At 44.5% G+C, this 25,306-nt stretch overlaps 1 protein-coding gene across 5 annotated transcripts in view; it reads right to left on the bottom strand.

The window, feature by feature from the left end:
- Positions 1 to 25,306, bottom strand: part of ST6GAL2 (ST6 beta-galactoside alpha-2,6-sialyltransferase 2) — a 156,357-nt gene that overhangs the window by 36,225 nt on the left and 94,826 nt on the right. For all 5 annotated transcript variants that reach the window (XM_069636893.1, XM_069636894.1, XM_069636892.1 and 2 more), the window contains exons 4-5: positions 8,287 to 8,388; positions 562 to 736 (exon numbers count right to left, since the gene is read on the bottom strand). In XM_069636893.1, the coding sequence (XP_069492994.1) occupies positions 562 to 736; positions 8,287 to 8,388 (277 nt within the window). The remainder of the gene's footprint in view (positions 1 to 561; positions 737 to 8,286; positions 8,389 to 25,306) is intronic.

Raw genomic sequence — 25,306 nt, 5'->3', positions numbered from 1 at the left:
AGCAGAAAGTTATCACATTTCTAAAGTAAGTATGGACACGGAAATAAACGAATCCAAGTCATTGCATGTTGAGGCTGTGTGAGGCCACAAACTCTAGTGTGAAATAAAAAACAGATATTTTACAGGAAGCCTGTGTCCTCGGCAATCTGACAGAACTGAAACAAATACAAGGTCAGTCTCTAGCAATGCATCTTATGGCAATTTAAATACAATATAAACAGCAGGCATGTCCCTTTCAGCCCCTTGTGAGCATCGGGGCTGAACACATCAGATGAATTATCCCAGCATGTTTTCTTTTCTTTATTGAAGTGCACACAGTTGTAAACAACGTTTTGCACTACCAGAGTTAAAGAGTACAATTACTCTATACAATTGATAAATAAAAAGGACCCTTAGAGAAGAAGAAAAAAAAAGAAAGGAAGAAAAAGGAGGAAAATTCCGAGCATTATGGTGGTGTATATATGTTCAGATTGATTTTCATGAAGCTATGCTGAATGACGACAGAATCAGGATGCCATCTTGTTTGTACATTCTCAAACACTTTCACAAGTGCAAACCTACCAATAAACCCTGAAGAAGGTGGATTGGGCTGGATCTTCTCCTTAGTGTTTTCCTGAATTATGTCCCATAGTTCCCAGATGAACTTGGGGTGCAGTATATAAAATGGCTGATTTGGGTTCTTCCTCCGATGCTGTACATACGGCGTAAATAGGTTGTAGTCTGGTTTCTTATACCACTAAAATGAAAAATAAAATGCATGGCACGATGAGTTTCGTGTTCTTCAAAGGGCCATAACACAAAGATGTAATCACTTCTTTTACAAAAAATTCAATAAAAAAAAAATAATAAACTCCACAGAGTTACTGTTATCAGCAGAACGTGATCTTGCACTCCCATAATTCGGAGGAAAGTATTGGTGTGCAACTGCAAGTGCCAAATCCTTCAGAGAGACCATGACAATTAACTGGCATGGTCTTAATCTTTGGTTACGCATGTGATGAAACTATTTGATAGGGATGTCCATTTAGAACTGCAGTTGAAGTAGAGCAAGTATCTACACACAACACACATGCCAGCCTTCTTGGACACATTCACTCCACTCTCTAACCAACGTGCTAACCCTTCCCCACATCCACTATTATAGGGTGGGACCACTGCCTAGCGACACACATCACCACATATATTCATTTGTAGTGGTCTACCAGCACGTAGATCAGGGTTTCCCTAATCTGCTTTGTACCTCAGCTTCAACCGCAGCCTGGCGCTCAACCCACTACCCAAGGAGTCACCCCACCCTCCTCTTACTACAGGATTCCATGTTTCAGAAGTCAATGGAAGTGGACAAAGAGATGCTATGTAAAACAAACACATAGCATGCCCGTTCTAGGTTATACTTTAATAATACATCGGTTACACGGGTCTACGTGCAGTCTTCCCCCATGCTAAAACCCACTGTACAAAAGGGGTTCTTATTGACGCTGCATGCAAAAGCCAAACAATACAAAGCTGAAAGAATGAAATGGTAGGAGCCTCAGCTCACATATCCTAGAAGAAACAAGTGGCCCAATATTTTCCCATATGCACCAATTTACCCCATTACAGCCTACCAAGTGTGCCTGCTTGTTCAAAAGTCATTTAGAATTTCATGAAACAGGCCATCAAAATTATTAAGCATACAATATAAATAACTAATGCATTAAAAAGGCATTGGTTTTGTTCCCAAATCTGCACGGCTATTTTATTAGGCATTACAGTTCAAATAACTTTTCACATATTTGTTTTATATAGTAAATGCAGCATCTAAAAATGCGCTAATAACATTACAATTTATTCTATAAAATCACCATTATAACAAATTAATCAGTATAACACTTAGTTTGACCGTTATAAAGGCATCATCAAAGTAAAACCAATAATCATCTTGTCATAGGAATCAATTCTAGCTTTATAAATCAGTAGCAGGTCGAGAGAAGATGGCCTCCTAATCAGACATACTCTCTAGCTGGTGGTTCGTCTTTTGCCACATCTTAGAGATAAAGCAAAAAAAAAAAAAAAAAAAAAAAAAAATTAAAAAAAAAAGGCTTGGCCCCTATATTTTGTGTTCACTGTGTTCACGGGGGGCTTTCAATTTTAAGTAGGGAATATACAAGTATCTCATAAAAGAGGTGAACAGCTACCCCTCCCTAGATCTCCAGTTCTAGTCAGAACTCTGCCTGTTGTACACATGCATCATTAGTAATACACAACACCTTTGTATTTTCTTCGTGCATACAGGGTACATTTCTCCTGATTATGCACAATCCATATCGGTCTTAGTGAAAACTACACATACATCATAACAAACAAAACATGTACCAACATTTTTTTTGGTATAGTGTCATGGTAAACATGTTTCACAAAAGGCCTCTTTTGTGGGGTTAGTAGTCGAGGTGCTCTAAATGCAGTCAAAATATCTTTATCAGATTTATTACACTGTTTTGCGGGGTGTTGGCTGTCAAGTATAGCATTCTCATCTAGTCAGACATTGATAAAACAGTGCTTTCCCAAAACTAGATCACATTATCCCTCATTTATTGTAGTTGTTCAACAAAACCTCAAACACCCGGTGGCTGTACATGGGTACACAGAAATAACCACTCCCATTTATTCATACGGTGTTGTTTTAACAGTTGCATCGACACAGTGTTTCTCGAACCTTTTGATACTGGTTCGCACAGCCACGCAACCATACCATATGCAGTTCCAATGGGCCTTCATCAGGACCGAAAAGTAATTGATTGCAAGATCTTAAATGAGTGTCCTAACCTTTTTGGTATGATCGGCACCAAATTAGATCCTGGGGAAAGAATTGGCTGACATGGGTCTTTTTACATTTTTAAATCATTCAGGATTTTCCATAATCGCTTGGCATCTTCTTTTATAATGTTCGCTAGCTTATACCGCCACTGGGCATTCTTAATAGAGATGTGCCAGCTCTTCAGCCAACTTCGGAACTCACATTTTTCCCTGTGTATGTATTGGGCTGTGACCGACACAGTTGACCTCCTAATTGCCCTTATAGTGAGCCTGAGGCAGTTTTTTTGCACCACAAATGGCTGGGTCATATACACCAGTGTATTTTATGTCCTCGTGAAGTACATATCTGTTGCCAACCACTGCGACTTTAGCAGCACACAGAGAACCATCTAAGATGTCACGAGCAGGGGCGATAGGATATGCATGCGACACTTAATGTCTCTCATATCTTTCAGGTTTTTTTTTCCGTCCAGTTTATCTGATTGTACCCCACATTTATCTCCAGATCGTAAATTCTGGTCGGTGGCTGGGCTACGCTGTCCAATTCGATATTTAATCTGACCAGCACATTATCACAATATATTGTGTGTTCATCTTCATGGACACTATGCTCTTAACATCGGAAAATTGATAAAGTAATCTAAAGTCACTTTTCTACTAGCCATCTGCCACGTATATTTACCAGGGAAATCACCCAGCACTCTCCTGTTGAGCATACAGAGCCGCCACTTGATGAAGCAAATCCAGTACAAACCCTACTTGAAGTCTGCCTCCCACTGCATTCAGCCCTCACATATTTAGAGGTATATATGAGCAGGAGGATAGCTCGCGCGCACCGTGCTCGCCTTGAAAGCAAGACAACATAGGTTTGATCTGCGCTTCGAAATCTCTGGGTATTAAGCGTGTTATAAATAACCAATCATACCACATTATCTGCTTATCCACACAGTGGGCATTGATGTCACCACCAAGTAGTATCAATCCCCCTCCCCATGTACCTGGTACCAATTTGCAATGATTTTAGATATAGACTCATTTATGCAAATTCTAATACAGCCCCATGGCAGATTGTAGACATTGACCACTAGCAGTGGATTCCAGCCTTTTACTGCTGGTACTTATCTCTACAGCTAGTATATTTGACCTATTTTCTGATGGCCTAATTTCAGTTAACATGAGTTCATTTGTCACACTAATTATCATTCCCCATAGGACTTCACAGAGGAATTTGTTTCCCTGGCTTGTTTCCATGGCAGATGGGTGCTGTTGTGCACCCATTTGCCCCCAAGGAGGTCAAAATAAAAAATAAAAATATTTGGGGCATTAGGTGGCTGGACCCATGCATGTGGGCCCGCCCCTCTCAACAACCCCCCAGCTCCCCAAAGGAGGGGCAGATCCTTTCTGATTCCCATAGGGGGGGCAAAATGAGGGCCTGGCCCCATTTTGCCACCCCTAGGAAGAAAAAAGGAGCACTAGACCCCCCTGGGAAATTGATTTTTTAAGGGTGCAGCCCCCCCCCATGTCAAACTACTCCCCACCCCTAAAAGAGCCACAAAGGTGGCTCAACATTGTTTTGCTTTCTTTGGGGGCATATGGGTGCTGTTTTGCACTCATTCGCCCCAAAAGAATGCAAAACATTGCACTACATTGTTAGTGGCACACTTCGGAGCATCAGGGGGCTGGCCCAGTCCCTTGGGGCAAGCCTTCTAGGGAATCCCCCCCCCCCGGGTCGCCCCATGACAGGAAGAATTGGGATCCTGCCAGGGCTCCTTGGGACTGTTGCTGGACATTGGGACGGTGAACCCACATGGGAGACAGGCACCCAAGCCCAGCAGCAGGACCCCCAGCTGTCCTGGAGCTTTGGCCATGCTGCGTTACCACTTTTCCTAACTGGGAGGGACGAGGATCCTGCTAGGTCATCCCATTACTGCTGTTGAGATGGGGGCAGTTCACCCACATGCATGGCAAACACCCAAGGTTGGGGGCAGCACACCCGTCCATCCTAGAGCTCTGGCCATGCAACATTACAGCTCATCCCTCTGGGGAGGGATGGGGGCCCTGCTGGGGCTCCCTGAAACCGCTGCTGTATTTGGGACGGTCGACCCACATGGGAGACAGGCACCCAATGCTGGGGACATCACCCTTGCTTCTTCTGGAGTTGTGGCAGGGCTGTGTTACAGCTTTTCCCTCCAGGGAGAGAGGAGGACACTGGTGGGGCCTGGGACTTCTCCTGCACTTGGGGATTGTCTTCACATATGGGAGACAGCTGCCCAAAGCCAGGGAACCTTACCCCCCTCTCCCCAATTATCCTGGAACTCTGGCTGGCCTGCATTACAGCTTCTCTCTCCGGGAAAGGTTGGGGACCCTGCTGGGGATCCCTGGGACTGCCACTGTGCTTTGGGATGGTCGACCCAGATGGGAGACAGCCACCCAAGGCTGGTGACATCGCCACCGACCATCCTGGAGCTCTGGATGGCCTGTATTATAGCTTTTCCCCACCAGGTAGCCCCAACAGTGTGCCAATACCACAATACCCTGGGACCTCGAGCCATTGTGTAGTGCACAGTCTTCCAAATCGAGCTGAAACTTGATGGCATCCTGCTGGACATCCAGAGACATGATTCCAGTCCTTGAAAGCCTCTCAAAAGAGTGCTGGACCATATTAGCAACGCAAATCCAATCAAATATGTTCAGTCTTCTTCTGGCTCCTGAACAGGGTACCAAAACCACAGAGCCACATTCAGCCGCAAAGAAACTCTTTGTGGAGCCTTCCGCATTGAACTTTGCTGTAAAATCCCTTAGAAAGTCCCGTCTTCCATCTTCATGACAAAGCAATCCTCTACCAGGTTTTTGGCTGCAGATCCTGAAATTTCCCCAGCTGCAACTCTTCTTCCATGCTGAGGTATTGTGTTGGCTTGGGCATTTACCTACCTTAAGCCTTTAGGATTCCTGTGTAGCTCTGGGGCATTTGTTTTTTTTTTTTTTAAACCTTTATTTTTGTTGCACTTGGTCACTACTTTCACTTGGTTACAGAGACATCATAATTATAGACATTACATTTTGGGAGTCCTTTCATCCAGTTCACCCAGGCCCACTGTTGGAATCCTCCTAGGGTCTACTCTCTCATGTCCCTGGCCCCTTTCAACGTCTCCAAGTGTAATACTTACCCGTTTGAACAGTCTTCCTTATGAACTCTGTGCCTTCCTGAATTGTCTGTTGGATACTAGAGACCTAATGACCCTCCTTCTGCCACTGATCTGAAACACTTGTGTACGAGCGCGATATAAATAAAATATAATTTCATGAGAACACTCATGCTCCAAGAAAAATGAAAAGACTTTCTACGGATTGAGCTTGTTGCCTAGAAAAGAGAACACATGTTTAAAAGTTTATTTGTAAATTAGTTGGTTGCTAACTAACTCCGAGAGTGAGCAGTTACAAAAGTTATTTCTTACCCTGAATATGTGGTGTGCCACTCTGAAAAGTATATGTAAGCTTATTTTACTCACCTGTGAATTGGTTGTGCCTCTTCCCAAAAGTAATGCTGCTGGCTTCACTTAAATATTTCTTCCAGAATGTTAGTGTATACGTTCAGCAACTGGGTCTTGCTTCCCCTAACCTGCTGTATAGCTTGTCTAAACAGGGTTTTCTTTGGATTTTACCTACCTTGAATAGGATCAGATCATTCTTCAAGTGTATGATTGGGTTTTGCTTAACTTAGTCTGTTTCATACAGATACTAAAGCTGTCTTTGGTTTATACCTACCTTTAAGTTGCTGATAGCTCCTTTAAAAAAGTATATGGGTTTTACTTACCTGGAATAGCTCTGTGCCATCCTAAAATAAGTTAGGGAGTTTTTGCTTACCTTAGTCTGTGTTCCACTGAGCTGAAAGGCAACTATAATTGTATATTACACCAAATGTTCTTACACACCAGGTAGAACTGTGTTTTATCCTGAATGTGGTTATATGTTTCTAGTGTCCCTTGAATGAGTGTTCCACAATTCAGAAAAGTATTCTTGGAGGTTGGTTCACTAGGTGATCCCTTAACTGAGCGTCACTGCACAACTGCTAGGGTCTATTACCCTTGTATTACTCAAAGTAATCAGAAAGCAGCTTATGATTTTACACCCCATGGAAAGGTGTGTCCTATGCCAACGGCCTGATTCGTGGAACATTCTCCTATGGGAATGCACCATTATAAAACACTTCCATGAATCAGGCCCTAAATGTGTTTGATGTGTTTGATAAGGTCTAACTTGCCTAGAAATACTGTTCGTTTTTTTTTTTAAACAAGGTTTATGCTTTGGTCTGTGTACCTTCAAGCATCGGGTTGTGTTTTTATAATGTGAATATGATCCTATGACCAAGTACATACCCCCGAGATGTATCTTGGCCTAACTTGTATTTATAATAAACCTTACTAAAGCCCCATCTCCCTCCTAAAATGAGCCTTGCTGCTTTGTCTATGCTACCATATACTCCGATGGTACAGCTTTGATACTCGGGGGGGGGGGGGGGGGGGACCGCCTTGAATTAAGAGTGGAGTCTTGGAACTGTCTGAGTTGAATGGTTTTACTAAACCCTTGGTTGGACTTAAAAAAACAAAACTGTCCTAAAAGAATGGCAACACAGATAGCATGGCAATGGACAATAAATAACAAAACACCTAACAAGCTTAGAGTCCCTCCTCGTAGAACATCTGCCGACTATCTATGCTTCAATGCCAAGGTTTTGACTTTTAAGTGGAAGTGCCACCTAACAGGGTTTGAAATTAACATTTGATGAGCAGGAGCTACGTCAGGGATCACCCAGTAGGCAGGACTATGGCTCAGGTAGCATGGGCGAGTACACAACACAACCACAAACCCAACTTCTGCATGAGATGCACATTAGCTTTATGCCCATTATATGTAAATATGTCCAAGTTCTTTTTTATTTGCATTCACAATCACTCAAAATTAATGTCACATATGAATCTTTGTAAGGTACCAATTAACCTGAAAAGCAAAAAGTCGTTTCTGGTAACTGTAGGTTTTAAGCACACCAGGCTCTGATGCGATCGAAGCAGAAGCTAAATAGCTCCCAGATATTTCAAACTCTTCGTGATAGACAAAACTAAAATGGTCAAGTGTAGATCTTCAAAATATGATGGAAGGTGTCAGCAGCCTCCCAGAAATGTGACTTTTTACAGTTTAAAAGAGCCAAATAACAAAACACATGAGGCACAAAATGTTCAGATTCTCACTAAAAGGACAGCTTCAACGATTACTTACCACCTTTTGAGTAGCCAAATAATTCATTTGCAAATTTAAAATAAATTTTAAAAAAACAGATGCTTTCTGTAAGGGGCGAGTGCTATGAAGACAACTTCCTGCAGCTGTAGAATTGAAAGTGCCTTTGGCGAGAGCCACTGAGGCCACCATCTTGTAGAATTTGAGAGGTTAAAACAATAAAAAATAAAGGAGTTGCGATAACTATTAAAACCTTACCATGTAAAGATTTGCTGAGTAGGGAGAAGGGTCCCAGGCTACTAACGTGATGTCTTTATACAGAGGGCTGTCGATAAAGTGATGGTGTGAATTTGTCAGTATCTGAAAAAAAAAAAATATTAAATGACATTTCTGGAGAAAGACATTATGCACAATCACAGAATGAATTTAAATCAAAAAGAAATTTTTGTATAATAATACATGGAATAATAGTGAAAACAACAATAAGCAAATGCAGAATGTAGGACTTCTATCAATGATAGGAAGACTAATAAATCGACATTAGTGAATTTAAACTAGATTTGGAACATCCCTACCTAGCAGAAGATGTTGTACAGAACCAGAATTGAGATAGAGGTAATTGGCAGAACCTTGGGCAGGGCGAGACCCTTTCCAGCATGAAAGTGGGTGACCTGCTCAGAGTCTTCAGGTAGTGGACTCTTGTCAGGATGAGCAGACAGCAAACGGAACAGGTGTGCAAGCCACAGTATATCAGAGATAACAATATCTAAACAATTACTAATAGTTACTTGTTCTGGAAACGTTTTCAGTGCCTCAGAAAGGTCACTCCTAAATAGGGGACTTTCATTTTAAGAAAGAGAAGACTAAAAAATCCTTAAGATAATTGGATTTTGAGGGTTCACGGTGGATGGGTCTGAAAATAAAATCATTATTTATCCCTTTGAACTATGTTACACATGCAAAAATGTTAACTTCTGAAAAATGTGTACAGGTGAAGTTTAATTGAATGTGAACCCAAAATGGCTAGCAAATAATATTTTAACTAGCAAAGTAAACACTGTGCAAGAGCTCCAAGAAACATTCAGAACTACTAATTAAGCCAGCAGATAAAGTTGGAGGTACTACCATTATGGCTAGAGCGTAATATGAAAATATGATATATGATCTTCTAAACAAGGATCATCATTACATTGAACCAAAAAAAGATCCTAAACCTAATTCAGTCATTGAATTTGAAAGCCACTCTATAGGCAGGAGTGGAATTGGATCAAAAAAAGAAGAATATGGTTATCTGTAAATAGATAAACCTAAAATTTCAAACTTCTTTGATATACCAAAAATTGTAAATATGCACAAAGACCACCTGGGACACCGATTGAATCAGGTTGTGGTACAGTATTGGAACTGAGAAGCACATTTGTAGATTTCTACTTAAAACTGTTAAATCGGTTAATAATACATATTTGCTAAATAGTACATCAGCTATTAATTTGGTGTATAATAAACAATTTAATGTGCATGCAAACCTTTTGAAATACAGGCATTATATAACAATATTCTACAACAAGAAGCCATAGACTGTACCAGTAAGGTTTTGAATAATACACAGACAAGAGATTCCTATAGAATTCATTTTGCAAACTAGGATTATATATCATTACAACTCAACTATTTTGAATCTAAAATAATTTCCCAACAAGTACAAGGAGCTACGATAGGAGCAACATTTGCTCAGAGTCTGGCAGTGCGATGATATTATGGTGATTTTATAAAGAGGAATACCTTTTCAGTGAATAATCCATAAAAGCAACCAGATTATGATGTAGCAACGATCCATTGTTGATATACTATTATTATGGACAGAAGAGTTGATTTATTGAATGCTTTTTAGAATGGTTTATCAATTGCAATGAAAACATCCAATTTACTGAAGAAAAGAGTAATACAAGCACACACTTTTTTTGATATACTAAATATGAGGATGGCCGAGTGCTGTGTGATCTATATAGAAAAACAAAGGACAGGAACACCTTTTTGGATTATATCAGTTTTCACCAGAGATCTTTGAAAGGCAATCTCTTTTGTTGCCAATATCCAAGGGTGAGATGACACTGTAGTCTCTTAAACAAAATGCATACATCACAAGCTTTATCAGATCAATGGTTACATTAATGTGGATATACAAATACTACTCTTGACAAAATATATAACAAACAAGCTGGGAACACCAAAATAGATTGAAGTGAGACACCTCCAATGGATAGGTTGGTTTGTGTGTCTGCCTTTAACCCAAACACTCAACATAACAACACGGTTATAAACAACTCCTGCCTATTAGTTTAAAAAATAAATAAAATTGGAATAAAGAACAGATACCAACCAGATAATTGAGTCCATTCTCAATGCAGAGATACCAAAGCTTTACAATGATCACATACTATTAAGTGACATTGAAACCTATGGCACATCTGCATCTTGTAAATTTACAAAATGCATGAAATCTTTCAAGACAGATGTCCTACAACAGGAACTTGGAGAAATTACCAACTGTAAATGTAAAGCAGTCATTTACTCCATTGAGTGCCTATGTGCTTTGCTTTACATCGGTCAAACATTGAGAAAGGTTAATGTAAATATTGCAGAACATCGCTTCAGAATTGGATGTAGAAATATTAATGCCCTGTTGGTCAAATATTTAGAAAAAGGGCCATAACAAAAACAATATATTTTGGAGATTTGTAGACTAAGTACATATCACAAACAAATGTAGAAATGAATCTGTTTAGGGAGATTGATGGATTTTTAGAATGCCATCTGATTTGGAGGGACAGAATAAACAATCTAAAAGTTACTCTTATAACCCATTCAATGTAAATAATGGACGGTTCGGTAATTTCTCTATCAATAATTAATGTTCTCTTCTTGTACAAAATGATGGAAAATTAAAGGCAATATAGTACTACAAACTTAGCTTCTGCACCAGAGTAAATGTTTAATGAAGCATTGGACAGTAAATATGCAATTTATCTTCATATGTAATAAAACACTGCAGACAAAGGGCAAGATGGCTACCTGTACATTGAAATGTGTAAAGCGCTTTTGAGCGCCATGACATCATCACAATGTGCACATAATCACATAAATAATATGGCTGTTGCAAAGCTTAAAATGCATAAAACACGCAGAAATTCTTCTATTGATGTTCGATGAAGTGGGTAAGAACAGTGAACAGTGTGGGTAGGTTCTTTAATAACACTTTGAAACTTAAAAAAAGTGTAGCAGATGTGGATCATGGCTAAAATCAAATGGTCAAAAGTCCCAATGACTAAACCAACAATGAGACACAGAGGTTAGTGAATCTGCAAACATAATTAAAGTAACTTCTAAACAATGTTAATGTTATTAAAGGACATTTGTACCATGCACTATCACCACCGGAGTGGTCCCCTGGCACTCTGGTGGATCTGAAAAGGAAAGGGGGTGGGGCGAGTTAGTAGGGCCAAGTGGGAGAAGTGCACCAAGAGAGCAGTGATGCGCTGTTGGCAGCTTCGGTTCGGTTAACACCATTCGCTGAGCTTAGGTGTGGTTTTCGGTTGCTATGTGCGATTTGTTTGGTTGTTGCAGTGTAGTGACGTTTGCACGGTTTGATGCGCTTTGGTTAGAGAGGTGTATGCAGAAGATAGAGATTGTTAGTGGGTTGGTTAGTGGCATTGCTATCTAAATGTGATGTATGCTCATTTTCAAATTAATTCTAGGTGTGGTTAATGAGCTAATATTCACAGTCCTGTCGAGATGCAACACCGGCCAATATTCACAGTCCTGGCTAGATGTGATGCAAGCTAATATTCACAATCCTGGATAGATGTGATGCAAGCTAATATTCACAATCCTGGATAGATGTGATGCAAGCTAATATTCACAATTCTATATAGATGCTATCTACATGTGGCACTGGCTAATATTCAGTTTCTTCTGGAGTGGCTAGTACAGGATGAGTACAGTTCATCTGGATGTGAGAGATGGTTAGGCAATACAGTTGACAGCTTAGTGGATATATATGGGTTAATAGTTGCTAAAAATAGAGTGGTACATCATGCAGGTTTCAAGCTAGTGGGTGATGGAGAAGGTACGTTAGGAGAAAGGTGGGCCAGTTAAGTGGGCATATTTATATAGAAGAATATATATTCCTTTAAAATAAAAGATATGGAGGAAAGTAGACTCCATAGGACAGTAAAACACAGAGGTCCAAGTTCCAAAAGACAGAGTCCATAAGAATGAATGAGTGGAAAAAGGCTCCACTCATTCAGGATTCCAGAAAAAGATCCAGAAGTACAGCAAAAAGTGCCATGGGTCTCACTAGGAGGGGGGTGAAGCATACACATGATACATCTCTGTAACAAAGGGCAAGCCATTTAATGTCAATAATCAACATTCATTGTGGCAGGTATCAAATTGGTTCAGAATTGACCTTTCAGCATGCATGTAGTGTTATTCCAAGAGGCAATACTAATGAAAGGCAAAATGAAGCTAATGCAGATATGTTTGAGGTTGATATTTAGATTCAAACACAGTGGCTTACTATAACAAACCTTAAAGAGAAAGGGTCCACTGATAGAATAAAGGTATATTGTGCTAAATTAACAAAGTTAACTGTTGTAGACAGTGTTTCTCTGTCCATATGGCTGACTGCTTACATTATTTAATAGCCAATTCGAGCGAATAAAATACGTGTACGAGGAATCCCAAAGAGGTGGTAGCGTATTACAAGAATTCGTTTTGAAGCCACAGTAATACGATATTCAGGCAATCACATTGAAAAAATCCAATTAGTTTTGTTGAATCAGTTCAGTAATCCATCATTTGTTCCCGCATGATGATCAATCAGGAGAATTGATGGGTACTAATTTATACATTGGGAAACTGTAGACCCTCAACCATGTGGTAGGAATCGATTGGTGGTCCTGGGGAAGGGTAATGATTGGTTGCTAGAGTGATGACATGTAGCTACTGAACATGTTTTGGCTACCTCACATTATACATTGATAGTTTAGTTTTTTTAATGTTTTGTGCTGAATTCATGTCATTATTTGACTGTAGGAAATCCTCCACAATGCAGATTGAAGCAAAACATATTTCGATTACTCACAATCCATTCAAAGTTTGCTTCTTCATTTTTTTGTAAATAGCCTTTTTCAATTCTTCTCATGTCACATAATCAAGAACATGGGGTTCTGTCATCATAGATGTGTGCATGCCTGTGCTGTGCTGGTTTAAGCTAAATTAAATTGTGTGGGCTCCAAGGATGCAGGTGCAGGTCATTGCTTTGGATTTAAGGTTGCAGCTGTGGATCATTGTTTGGGTGCAAAAGCTGGAGGTGCAGATATGCGATGGTGTGCAGTTTCCAAATGCTTATTCAAAATAGCGAGGAGTCCTTGTGGTCTGATGGGCCCTACGGTAATGAGCATCTCCTGAGGTTGCCGGCCATTCACAATGCTGGGGGCATTAGGGTAGGGTTCTCGTAGTATTTGGGAATACTTCTTTGAAAAGGGAATTCAGGCTTTCTTCCATTTTTTGATGGAAAAGAACTAGAACACATGTAAACCCACAGCCATGTGTATTGGAGAGGGTTACCAGGGCACAGACACAAGTGAACTTGAAGTTAGGTAATGCAAAAGGTAAGGAAAACAAAAGTTTAAACGTGCGTGTTTTCATTCCCAAATGTGTTTTGATCATATTTACAGTGAAAAGGCTTTGTTCAACATTATTAAGGTGCTGTAGGGAATTCCGCTATCGATTGTGGTCTAAGCTTCATGGACGTTATTACAGTGATGTTGCAGACATATAACATGGCTGCAATTTCATGAAAGTGGTTTACAGTGATCATGCTGTCATAAGTTGTGCCTGCCAGTCATAGAATGCTTTTACAAGGACCATAATGGCATATTTGTGGCTTCAGACAATAACAATGCTGCTATATGTTTTATAAAGACGTTATGAAAAAGTAAAATGTTTGTGTGCAGTGACATCTGCCAGAGTTTTTCATGTTACTCTGACATTTTTTGTATGGGTTTTTACCCCATTTTTCCTCAAAACGTGCACTTAAAATGTACCATTCCAATACATTATTTTAAAATCTTTCTTACGGATGGAACAAGTTACTTACCTGTAACTGTTCTCCAGCATGGGTATGGGACGAATTCACATGCTCATGAATATTCCAAGTCGTCAGGCCGGGAATCTTCGGTAAGAAAAGAAAAGCAGCACGACTTTAAAGCTTGAATACTGCCCTTTACATATTATCCAATCACTGAAGAACAACCGGGTCATACTGCATCCATCCAATGACGATCCTCTCCCTGAGTCCTGTCCTCAGCGGGCATCTTGGGATTAGAAGCACGGGAGGTGCCAGTATGACCCCAGAATAGCCACAGTGGGGACACAGGGAGGGTTCCATGTCAGACCCATGCTTGAGAACAACAGCTACACGTAGGCAATGTGTTCCTTCTCCAGCATGGCGTCTGGCATGGATTCACAAGCTCATGAGTAACACACACAACTACGGGAGGTGACAAGGCTCAATAGAAGTGCAACACATACCGCTGGAACTGACTCCCCTCAAGCAAACAGGTTGTGCAGCACTGCTTGGCAGACTCCTTGCAATTCCTGTCGACAGTAGAATTTTGTGAAGGTGAGAGTCGACCTCCACATAGCAGCACTGCAAATGTCCTGCAGGGGAACCCCATAGAGAAACGCTGTTGTAGCAGCAATGGCTCTGTTGGAGTGGGCTCTCGGCTGCCCTGGATGGGGTCCGTCAGCCAGCCGACAGTGCACGATGCAGCCAGACAGCCACCTGGACAGGGAGGCCTTGGACAGGCCCTTCCCCTGATTCACAGGACCAAAGATCACAAAGAGCTTAGAAGTCTTCCAGAAATCCTTGGAGCGGGCCACATAAAACTTTAAGGCAGGAGTAACTTCCAGCTTATGCAGTAACCATTCAGCAGCCGAAACTGGATTCAGGAAGAAGGCTGGTAGCACCAAAGGTTCGTTGAGGTGGACCTCAGATTCGGCAAGAAGGAGGGGCGAGTGCAGAGCACCACCCTAGTAGGTTGCAACGATAAGTAGGGGGCCTTGCAGGAAAGAGCCTGAATTTCCCCAATCCACCTGGCCGAAGTGATCGCTACCAGGAATGCAGCCTTCCATTTAAGAAACTTGAGAGGAGCACAATGTAAAGGCTCAAATGAAGGTACCATGAGCTTCGTGAGGACAACATTGAGCTCCAGCACCGGGGCCAGAGCTTTCACTGGAGGGGGAAGACCTAAAGAAACCTTTCATGAATTCCTTGACCAGCCTTTGAGGCCATAATGCTAGCTTTTTAGGTGAATGGGTGCATTGGGAGATGGAGCTAGATGCAAATTGAGGTGCGGGGCAAACCAGACTTGGCCAGCGAGAGCAGGTATGGCAAAAGAAGAGGAGCAGAGACATGCAGCGCCACGATGCCCTATGTCCTGCACCAAACTGTGAAGCAGTCCCATTTGTGACCATTGCAAAAAGAGGGCGCTCTGGCCTTGGCAAGAACAGCTTTACATTCCACAGGAAAGTCATATTGGCTAAACTAAGGCTGCAGGAGTCAGGCCATGAGGTTAATCAATGCTGAATCGTAATGTAGGACAGTTTCACTTTTTCTGGAGTGCGGGTCAGGAAGAGGAGGCAGCCTGATGTCAGTGCCGCTGATAGACAGAACACTTCCAAATACCATATCTGGCAGGGTCACACTCGGGCGATGACCATCATCTTGCTGCGGCATCTCTTCAAAGTGTTGATGACGCATTGCAGAAGGGTTATCGGAGGATAAGTGTAAAAGGATTAACCCTCCCATCTGAGCGAGAAGGCATCCCTCAAGGTCCCCGGTTGAGGGAACCTGCTGGCGAACTGATTGCATTTGGAGTTTGCAGCCATGCCAAATAGATCGATCTGCGTACAACACCATTGGTGGAACAGACTGGTTAATTTGGCCCAGCTGTAACTCCCATTCATGATCGGACCGCAACTCCTTGCCGAGGGCATCCTCTATGGTGTTCTTTATATCCGTCAAGTGGAAGGACATGAGGAACATGTTCTGAAGTATTGTCCAGTGTCATAGGGTTTGTGCCTCAAGCGACAGAGCAGGGGATCGGTCCAGACCTACTTCCTGATGTAGAACATCGTATTGGTTTTCTCTGAAAATCCTCACCACTCGACCCTTCAGCAGCGGCAATAACTACTTGAGGGCCCAGAACCACAGCCCCAAGCTCCAGCACATTGATGTGCAGATCCTTCTCCTCCGGCAGCGAAAGGCCTCTGGCATGGGATTGCCCGGTGTGGGCCACCCAGCCGTCCAGCGAGGCATCAGTGGTGACTGTTGCCTGAAATGGAGGGGTCAGAATAGGGAACCCTGCGTAGAGCACACCCACCACCATTGGTTGGCTTGCCTGAATTCCAGGTTGAGCTTCAACTTGTCTGACCAATTGCCCGTGGCTTGGTGCTACCTGCAGTCCAGAAATGCCTGGAACGGTCTCATCTGCAGCCTGCAGAAAGGGATCAGATGAATGCAGGAGGACATAATGCCCAGCAGCGACTTGATGACCAGGTCGGTTGCTAATTTGATGGCAGACAGACAATGCACCTTCCCAAGGATGGCCAACACCTGCTCATCCGAGGGGAAAGCTAGGGACCCCACTGTGTTTATACGTGCCTCCAGAAACAAATCGTCCTCCAATGGTGTTATACAGGATTTTGGATAATTGATAGAGAATCCGAGCTCAGTTAGTAGGTGTAAGGTCTCCTGTGTGTGTTGCACTGCCAGGCTCCAATAATGTTATCGGATGAGCCAGTCCTCTAGGTACGGGTAAATGTGGCCAACCACTTTGTGAACACACTTGGTGCCGACTTAAGGCCGAAGGGCAGTGCCTTGAACTGGTAGTGATTTCCAAGATCCACAATTCAAAGGAACTTTTGTTGTTTTGGATGAATGGGGACGTGAAAGTAAGCATCTTCTAGATTGAGGATTTGTCACCTAGTCCCCTTCCTCCAGTTGGCCTAGAACATATGGCAACGTGAACATACTGAACTTTTGGGATCTTGGTTGAGACATCGTAAATCCAGGATTGGGTGCCACCTCCCTGACGTCTTTCAGACTAGAAAGTATCTGGAGTATACTCCGGAGCCCCGGATTGCAGTGGGATGGGTTCCAATGTGCCCTTTGCTAGCATGGATCATACTTCTTGCAGCAGCTGAGCAGTGTTGTTCCGTCCTAGTTACAGTTGGTATACAAGGGCACTTGCGTTCGAATTCCAGCATGTGACCATTCTGGAGAATGTTCCTCCAGGCATCGATGAAATTTGATAGATGGCCTCCCAATGGGGTGCGTAAGTGGGGACCCAGGCCCTGGTTAAAGTCAGGCTTTCTTGGTTGCTTCTGGCTTTCCCTGCATGTGCAGACGTCCCTGCAAGCCTAAACCAAAGGCCTGGGACTGACCTCTGTATGATTGCAGCACCATAGAGCGGGAAGGCTGATGGTAGGAATGGAGGCATATCCATTAGAGAATCTTCAAAATGTATTCCTGGAGGAACAAAAGGAAGAAGAGCAGCGCTGTTGCAGGGTTCCTAGATACCTTGTCATCTGCGTTGTCTTGATGGCCTACAGTCTTTCGTCCATTGCCTTTCCAAAGAGATTATTGCCGTCAAAAAGGCATATCCACTTCTAAAATTGGTAGTTTTCAGCCATACTGGATGCCTGAGTGCTGTGCCATTTCCCATTTGGCAGAAACCGGAATCCATGACATTCATAGCCACAGTGATGACATGATCTGAGGCTACCTCCCCCTCCTGAAATAGTGCCAACTCTTCAGTCCTTTTGTCATCTGGCATGAATTCCAGGAGTGGGCCCAGTTCAAACCACAACCCCAGATCATACCCGGCCAGGATGGCTAGAGTGTTTGCAGCCTTGATGGTTAATGCTGATATTATACGCTTTCCTGACCAACACTTTCAGCTTCTTCCCCCCCACCCTGGTCCGGTGGGACAATTGGGAGGATGGATTCACTGACAATCCTGGGATGGTTTGCTAGCGGAGACATTTGGGGGCTGAGTCCAGCACCCTGGATCTTTTCTCTAGCCATCCTGCTTTGCCTTTGCAAAGATGAGGGATTTAATAAAGGCTAGTCCCTCTTCTCACACCTTGTCCAGTAACGGGACAGATAACATGGTCTCCCTGGATGAGATGTCTCTGGTAGAGCAAACATTCCTTCATTGCCTCTTGCACAAGATTAAATAGGGCAGATGACCTCACCATCATGGAATGGAATGACCCGACTTAGCCTGGAAGTGAAGCTCTGGGGCTATCATCCGCACTTGCCACCCCCTCACTCCCACCATCAGCTGCGACAGACATTGCATTCATCCATGTCCATTGTGCCAGCACCCACTTTTGTTGCCGTATCAGTGTGTGGAACATTGCCTGGCATTGTTGTAACAGGCAATGGCGATGGCGGTCACCTCAGGGTAGCTTAGTGATGCCTGTTTGGAGGCCTTGGAGGGCTGTAACTACGGTCTATCCCTGAAGGGCCTGCCATGGGTGGTAGCCGCTGCGGTATCTGAGACCAGAAAACGGAGGACTGTGAGGATCTCCTGGGACATATCCCTTGAAACTTTTTTTTAAACTTTATTTTTACTGACCATTAAACATATTAATGCAATTTTCATTAAACCTATTTGATAGTGAATTAAAACAGCATACAAAACAATATCATGGATGGTATCATTGGCATACAAGTGCATTGGCCCCTGTCGCTGTCGAGGGCTCTTCGTGGTTGTCCACTAAATAGCTGCAGAATGGGGTCCATATATCTTTTGGCCTACTCCTGGGCCCGACCCCCAAGACATAGCTTTCTTCATTCATAGACATAGATCACGTCTTTAAGCCATGTCTGGGCCGTGGGTGCACCTCTCGCCTTCCAGCTTCTGAAGAAGTTTCATTTACCTACCGCCCCCCACCACAGAGAAGAGCCTATGCGTCTTGATAGGAAAAGTACCCATGTCCCCAAGTAGATATTTCAGTGGGGTGGATGTGGGTATCAAGTATTTCGCCAAGTGCGGTGGCCACCTCTTCCCAGAAATGACAGATGGCAGGGCAGTCCCAATGAACAAGTTACTCTCTTACCTGGTAAAGTTCTTTCGATGGGATGGTCCGACGACGTATTCCATATCTATGACATATCTATGACAGTAATCACCATAGCTGTGCTGCTTTGGAAAATTTTCGGCATCTGCATCCTACGTCGATACGCTGTCCTCTAGGGCCTCCGTCGAGCCGATGCCACCGGATGTTATAAGTAGGATGCACAACGCCCATAGCCTCAGTTGTAGTTCTTTCCCCAGAACGTGTGGCACCAAACTACTGCCAGTATGACCACAGAAAGCGTTGCGGAAACGTAAGCTGCTATCGCATAAGAAATTATGTAGCGGAGCAAGTAGGGAGGGAGCGATATGGAACACGTCGTCGGACCATCCCATCGAAAGAACGTTACCAGGTAAGGGAATAGTTTCTTACCTGTAACTCCATTTCTCCAGCATTGGTATCTTTCATGGATTCACATGCTTAGAATATTCCCCGTCGTCAGACTGGGACCCCTCGGTACACATATATAGCCTTTTCCAATAGGAAAACTTCCGACACTTTTGTGTCCCATCTACGTCCTTTTAGGACCCGCCTACACATGCTCCCTAGGCCGTCCCAGTATAAGAGGCCCGCCCCCGCAGCTCCCCTTCAGATTTCGGCCCCTCCAAAGTAGGAAGGGTTAGACTTATCAATCAAATACATTACATTCCGGGGAGGTTGGCGGGCGCATGTGAATCCATGAAAGATACCAATGCTGGAGAAATGGAGTTACAGGTAAGAAACTATTCCCTTCTCCAGCATTGGATCTTTCATGGATTCACATGCTTAGAATAGATTGTATAGCAGTAACACTTGAGACGGCGGTGAGAATGTAATGTAATATACCCTCAACATACTACACAATGCATATGTACAGTAGGAATAAGTTACCTCAAATAACCTAACCCACATAAAATAAACTGTCATTAAAAGGTAGACAACATATTCTCCACAACGTGGAGCTTACCTTACTGAAACAGATGGCGCAGGACAGCTCTTCCCATCTGCACCTCGTCCGCATGCTGCCTGGCAAGGCAGTAGTGGCGGGTAAACGTGTGGGGCACTGACCATGCCGCAGCTTGGCATATGTCCGTCAACGGAATTCCTGCCCATAAAGCTGTTGAGGAGGACATCGATCTTGTAGAATGGGCTCTAGGATGTCCTTGCAGTGGCCTTCCGGCCTTAGAGTGACAAAACGCAATCGTCGATGAGACCCATCGAGCCAATCCTTGTTTAGAGATTGCTTTTCCTCTCGTCGACGGACCATACGCGACGAACAGTTGTCTAGTAGACCTGAATTCCTGTGTACGATGTAGGTAAAATTTCAGAGCCCTCTTAACGTCCAGGGTATGAAGAGCTTTTTCTGCTGCCGATGATGGTGTGGCGAAGAAAGTAGGGAGAACAATGGACGAGTGTTTGTGACACACTGTCGGAACTTTTGGGACGAACATAGGATTAGTTGCCAGGACTACTTTGTCCTTAAAGAATCTTAGGTATGGCGGGTCTACGACCAGCGCTTGCAGTTCCGAGATTCTTCTAGCTGATGTGATAGCAATCAAGAATACCAACTTCCACGAAATGAATTTTATGTCGGACGTGGCCATAGGCTCAAAAGGCGGTTTCATTAAGCCTGCCAACACTGTGTTGAGACTCCAAGTCGGGGGGAAACGTTTTTCCGGGGGAAAAGCTCGAAATAAACCCCTCATGAAGTGTTTTACAAGTCTGTCGCTAAATAGAGGAGATGACTGCCTTTTCCTTGTGAACCTCGAGATGGCCGCCAGGTGCACCTTTATCGATGTGAAGGATAATCCCCTCTCCGCTAAGAGGAGCAGGTAAGGTAGAACTTGTTCCGGCGTCACCGACAACGGTTGTAGGCCCTGTTGTCCCCTACACCATTCACAGAACCTCCTCAACTTATAGGAGTAGGATTTGTTTGTAGAAGGGGCTCTAGCCGCTTGCAGAATTTTTTGACAATCCTCTGAAACGTCTAAGGCACCGAACTCCGAAAAGTCAGGAGCCAGGCTGTAAGGTTGAGACTGTCCGGGTCGTGATGCCACACCGTGCCTTTTTCCCTGGATAGTAGGTTCGGGGCTTTGGGAAACCCTATGGGATGTTCCAGCGACAGGTGAAGCAGGTCGGAGAACCACGGTTGCCTTGGCAGTATGGTGTCACTAGAATTACCCGGCAATTGTATCTGCGTATCCACTGTATTGTCCTCCGTATGAGGGGGAATGGGGGAAAAGCATAGAGGAACATGTCCGTCCATGGGAAGGAGAATGCCTCCCCCCTGGAGCCCTCTTGAGGCCATCTGCTTGCGAATTGCTCGCATTTCTTGTTGTCTTTGGTCGTGAAGGCGTCCAGAGGGGGGTGACCCCATTTCTCGAACACTTTCATCAGGTGAACTGTGTCCATTTCCCACTCGTGTATCTGGGCCATGCTTCTGCTGAGGGAGTCTGCTTGGGAGTTCCTCACTCCTGGAAGGTGATGAGCCACGATGGAAATTTCGTGCTTTAATGCCCAATGCCATGTTTTCTGGGCTTCTATGGAAAGAGTTCTTGATCGCGTCCCTCCTTGTTTCCTCAGATAAAACATGGCCGTTGTATTGTCGGTCAGTACTCGTACTTGCGAGCCCCTGATGTGTGGTAGGAATGCCTTCAAGGCCCATCGTACTGCTCTGAGCTCTAACACGTTTATGTGTAGGAGTGACTCCGTTGGAGACCAGAGACCTTGCGTTTGGAGAGCACCCATGTGAGCTCCCCATCCGGTTAGGGACGCATCCGTGACTATGGTTCGCTGAAACTCCGGCTCCTGTAGGGGTACGCCGTTGTTCAGATTGTGGAAACTCTGCCACCACTGAAGGGTCCGAAGCAGCTTGTCGTCGTCGATGGTTATCTTGTCTGACCACGATCCTTGAGCCTGCGTCCATCGGTCCGTGAGGAATTCCTGGACTGGCCTCATGAATAGGCGACAGTTTTCCACCAGATGGATGCAGGATGCCATGGCCCCTAGGACCGAAACGTATTTTCTCACTGAGATCTTGGTGTTTCGCCATAGTCGGCATGCTTGTTGATTGAGTCTTGAGGTTCTGTCGAGAGAAGGTTTGACTAGTCCTAACTGGGTCTCGAACTGTGCCCCCAGGAATACCAGTGATCTCGATGGCTACAGAGAGGATTTTTCGAAGTTTATGGCAAATCCCAGCTGTTGTAGAAGCTGCATGGTGGCTTGTAAACTTGTGTTGGTCGACGCCGGGGAGGATCCCCTTACCAGCCAGTCGTCGAGGTATGGGTATACATGGTGGCCTTGCTTCCTTAGCCAGGCCGCTACAGGAGCCAGGCATTTGGTGAATGTTCTGGGGGAGGCTTGAGCCCAAAAGGAAGAACCGTGAATTGGTAGCGAGTCCGCCCTATTACAAATCTTACGAATTTCCTGCGTTTCCGACACATTGGAATATGGAAATACGCGTCCTGTAAATCCAGGGACGCTAGAAAATTCCCCTCTTGAACGGCGCGGATCACTTCCTGCAGAGTGAGCATCTTGAATTTCAGGCTCTTTAAAGACTTGTTGAGATCGCGTAAGTCTAAAATGGGACGCCATTTGCCGTTCGGCTTTTTTACGACGAAATATCTTGAGTAGACTCCTTGACCTCTCTGTGATGTTGGAACTAATTCTATCACGCCCTTTGCTAACATGAGTGTTACCTCTTGTTGCAGTATCTTCAGATGGGAATGAGCGGTGAACGCAGGTGGAATTTGTGGAGGGCTGTGTTTGAATTGTAGAGAGTGTCTGTTTCTTATAGAATCCAGCACCCATTGATCCGTCGTTATTCGTTCCCATTCGTCGACATATGCTGAAACTCTTCCCCCCAGAACGGTGTGTTGTACGTCACTGCTGATCTTTATTTTGCTTGTCTCTCGACGACGACGGATATGATGGTCTTTTCCTGGAAGTCTGGAAGTTCCGGCGACGGTTTGCCGTTTGGGAGGCACGTCTGAATCCCTGGGAGGGGTAAGCTGATCTGACAAAGGATCTGTCTCCAGATGCAGAGAATCTTGAATTACCTGAAGCCCCTTTAAAGGGATGAAAAGACTTGTAGTTTCTGCCACTCTGGAGGGCACCCAAAGAACGTGCCGTGTCCGAGTCCTCTTTCATTCCCTTTAGGGCTTCGTCCACCTTCTCACCGAAAAGAAGGTCTCCCTCAAAGGGCATATCTAAAACTTTGTATTCTACTTCTGGTCTGAAGTAGGTACACTTAAGCCATGACTGTCGACGTAATACGACCTCATTATTAACTTGCTTGAAGCCTGACTCTGCGAGGTCCACCGCGATGTTTATTGCGTGATTTGAGGCTTCCTCACCTTCTCGGATGAGTAACATCGCTGCCTTCCTGTGCTCTTCCGGAAGATGATCAAGCAACGGAGCTAGCCTGTGCCACATCTCCCTATCGTATCTGGCAACAATTGCCAGAGAGTTTGCGGCCTTTACTGTGGTCGCTCCCACAGATAGCACTTTTTTGCCAAAGGCATCTTGGCATCTTGCTTCGTTCTCAGGAGGAGTCGCGCACTTGTGCTGGGCCTTCGCCTTCCTCGCCGCTGCTGCCGACACCACCGAGTCTGGCGTTGGTTGGGAGGATAAACACTTGGGGGTAGACTCTGGAGCCTTAAAACTTTTTTCCAGGCGTCCTTTCGCTGCCGGTTCTGAAAACGGGTGACGCATTGTCTGCAACCCCTCTTTCCATACATGGTCTAGTATTGGTATCGAGAACACAGACCTCCTTCTCTTACCCATGTGGTCGAACAAAAAACAGTCCTTTTTCTGTTCTTCCTGGGACAAACCAAATTCTTTGCATGCCTTCTCCATCATAGAATGGAATGACGCAATGTCGTCCGGAGGGGACGGGTGAGCTGGGCTTCTAGGGGTTTCCAACTCCACCTCTGACTCCCAGGTTGGATCCCTGGAGGGGGATGATGAGATATCCGACATGGCTCCCCTGTCTGACTCCGAATCTGGCAGCTCACCTTCCTCTTGTGCCAGCACTGAGATGGCGTGCGTCGGTTGACGGGACGGGCCCGGCTCGTCGACGGGTGCCTGTGGTAGGTTTGCCTGAGGTAGTCTCTGGTCCAATGACTAACAACGACTGAAGCGTGGACAGAATTTCCAACGACAAAACAGACTGAGGATTGAGAAGAGGGGCAGATACCGGTATAACGGATCCCCTCGTCGACTTGTCGGCCACTCGTAGCCCTAGGTCTGCTGGGCCAGCTATTCTCTCATTCTCATTCTCGTCCTCCGAGGACAGCAACACAGCCTGTTCTTGTAGTAAAGTATCCGGGGGATCGGATCAAAAATTTTAGGCCTCCAGGCCTCCTGTAGAACCCCCGTCGACGAGGCCATCGTCGACGTCGTTGTCGGTGCGGTGGATGCCACCTGCGTAAGTGGCAGGATGGAGGCCGATGACTGGGCCGCCGTCGACGGTGAGTTAGCAGGTGGTTTTGGCGGTCCCACCTTTTCCACACTTTGCTTGCTTTTACTCGACTCTCGACTCGTGGTCGATCTATGATGATCGCCCGAGGAGGATTTCCTTTCCATGCTTTTTTGATGAAGATGATTTCTTTGACGAGGAGTCTCTCGTTGAGTGACTTCCAGACGACTCTTTTTCCGTCGGTCGAGATTTCTTCGCCGGTGGTTCCGACGAGGTAGCGTGGCGTGATGTTTTCGCCGATTGTGTGGAGCCTACCTCCGAAGGGGGGTATGCCCCCGCTCCATCATTCAGCCATGCCACCAGTCGTCGACTGCGGTCTTTTAGGGTTTTTTGAGAAAACCCTTTGCATACGTCGCAGTTATCCGCCGAATGATGAGGGTGGAGGCAATATATACAATCCATATGTCCGTCCCCCTTGTAAACTTTTTTCAAGCCGCACGTCGAGCATTGGCGGAACAACGCTTTTCCTGAAACGGATGACATTTTCTGTACTCAAATTCCAGTAATGCAACCTTGTACAAAATAGTAAGACAACGCGAGGAGATCCCACTACTTTGGAGACGGTTGAAATCTGAAGGGGAGCCGCGGGGGCGGGCCTCTTATACT

The sequence above is a fragment of the Ambystoma mexicanum genome, chromosome 7p (assembly GCF_040938575.1).
Source record: "Ambystoma mexicanum isolate Mex_15411 chromosome 7p, UKY_AmexF1_1, whole genome shotgun sequence".
Classification (NCBI taxonomy): domain Eukaryota; kingdom Metazoa; phylum Chordata; class Amphibia; order Caudata; family Ambystomatidae; genus Ambystoma; species Ambystoma mexicanum.
This window is presented reverse-complemented; position numbering and strand designations above follow the sequence as displayed.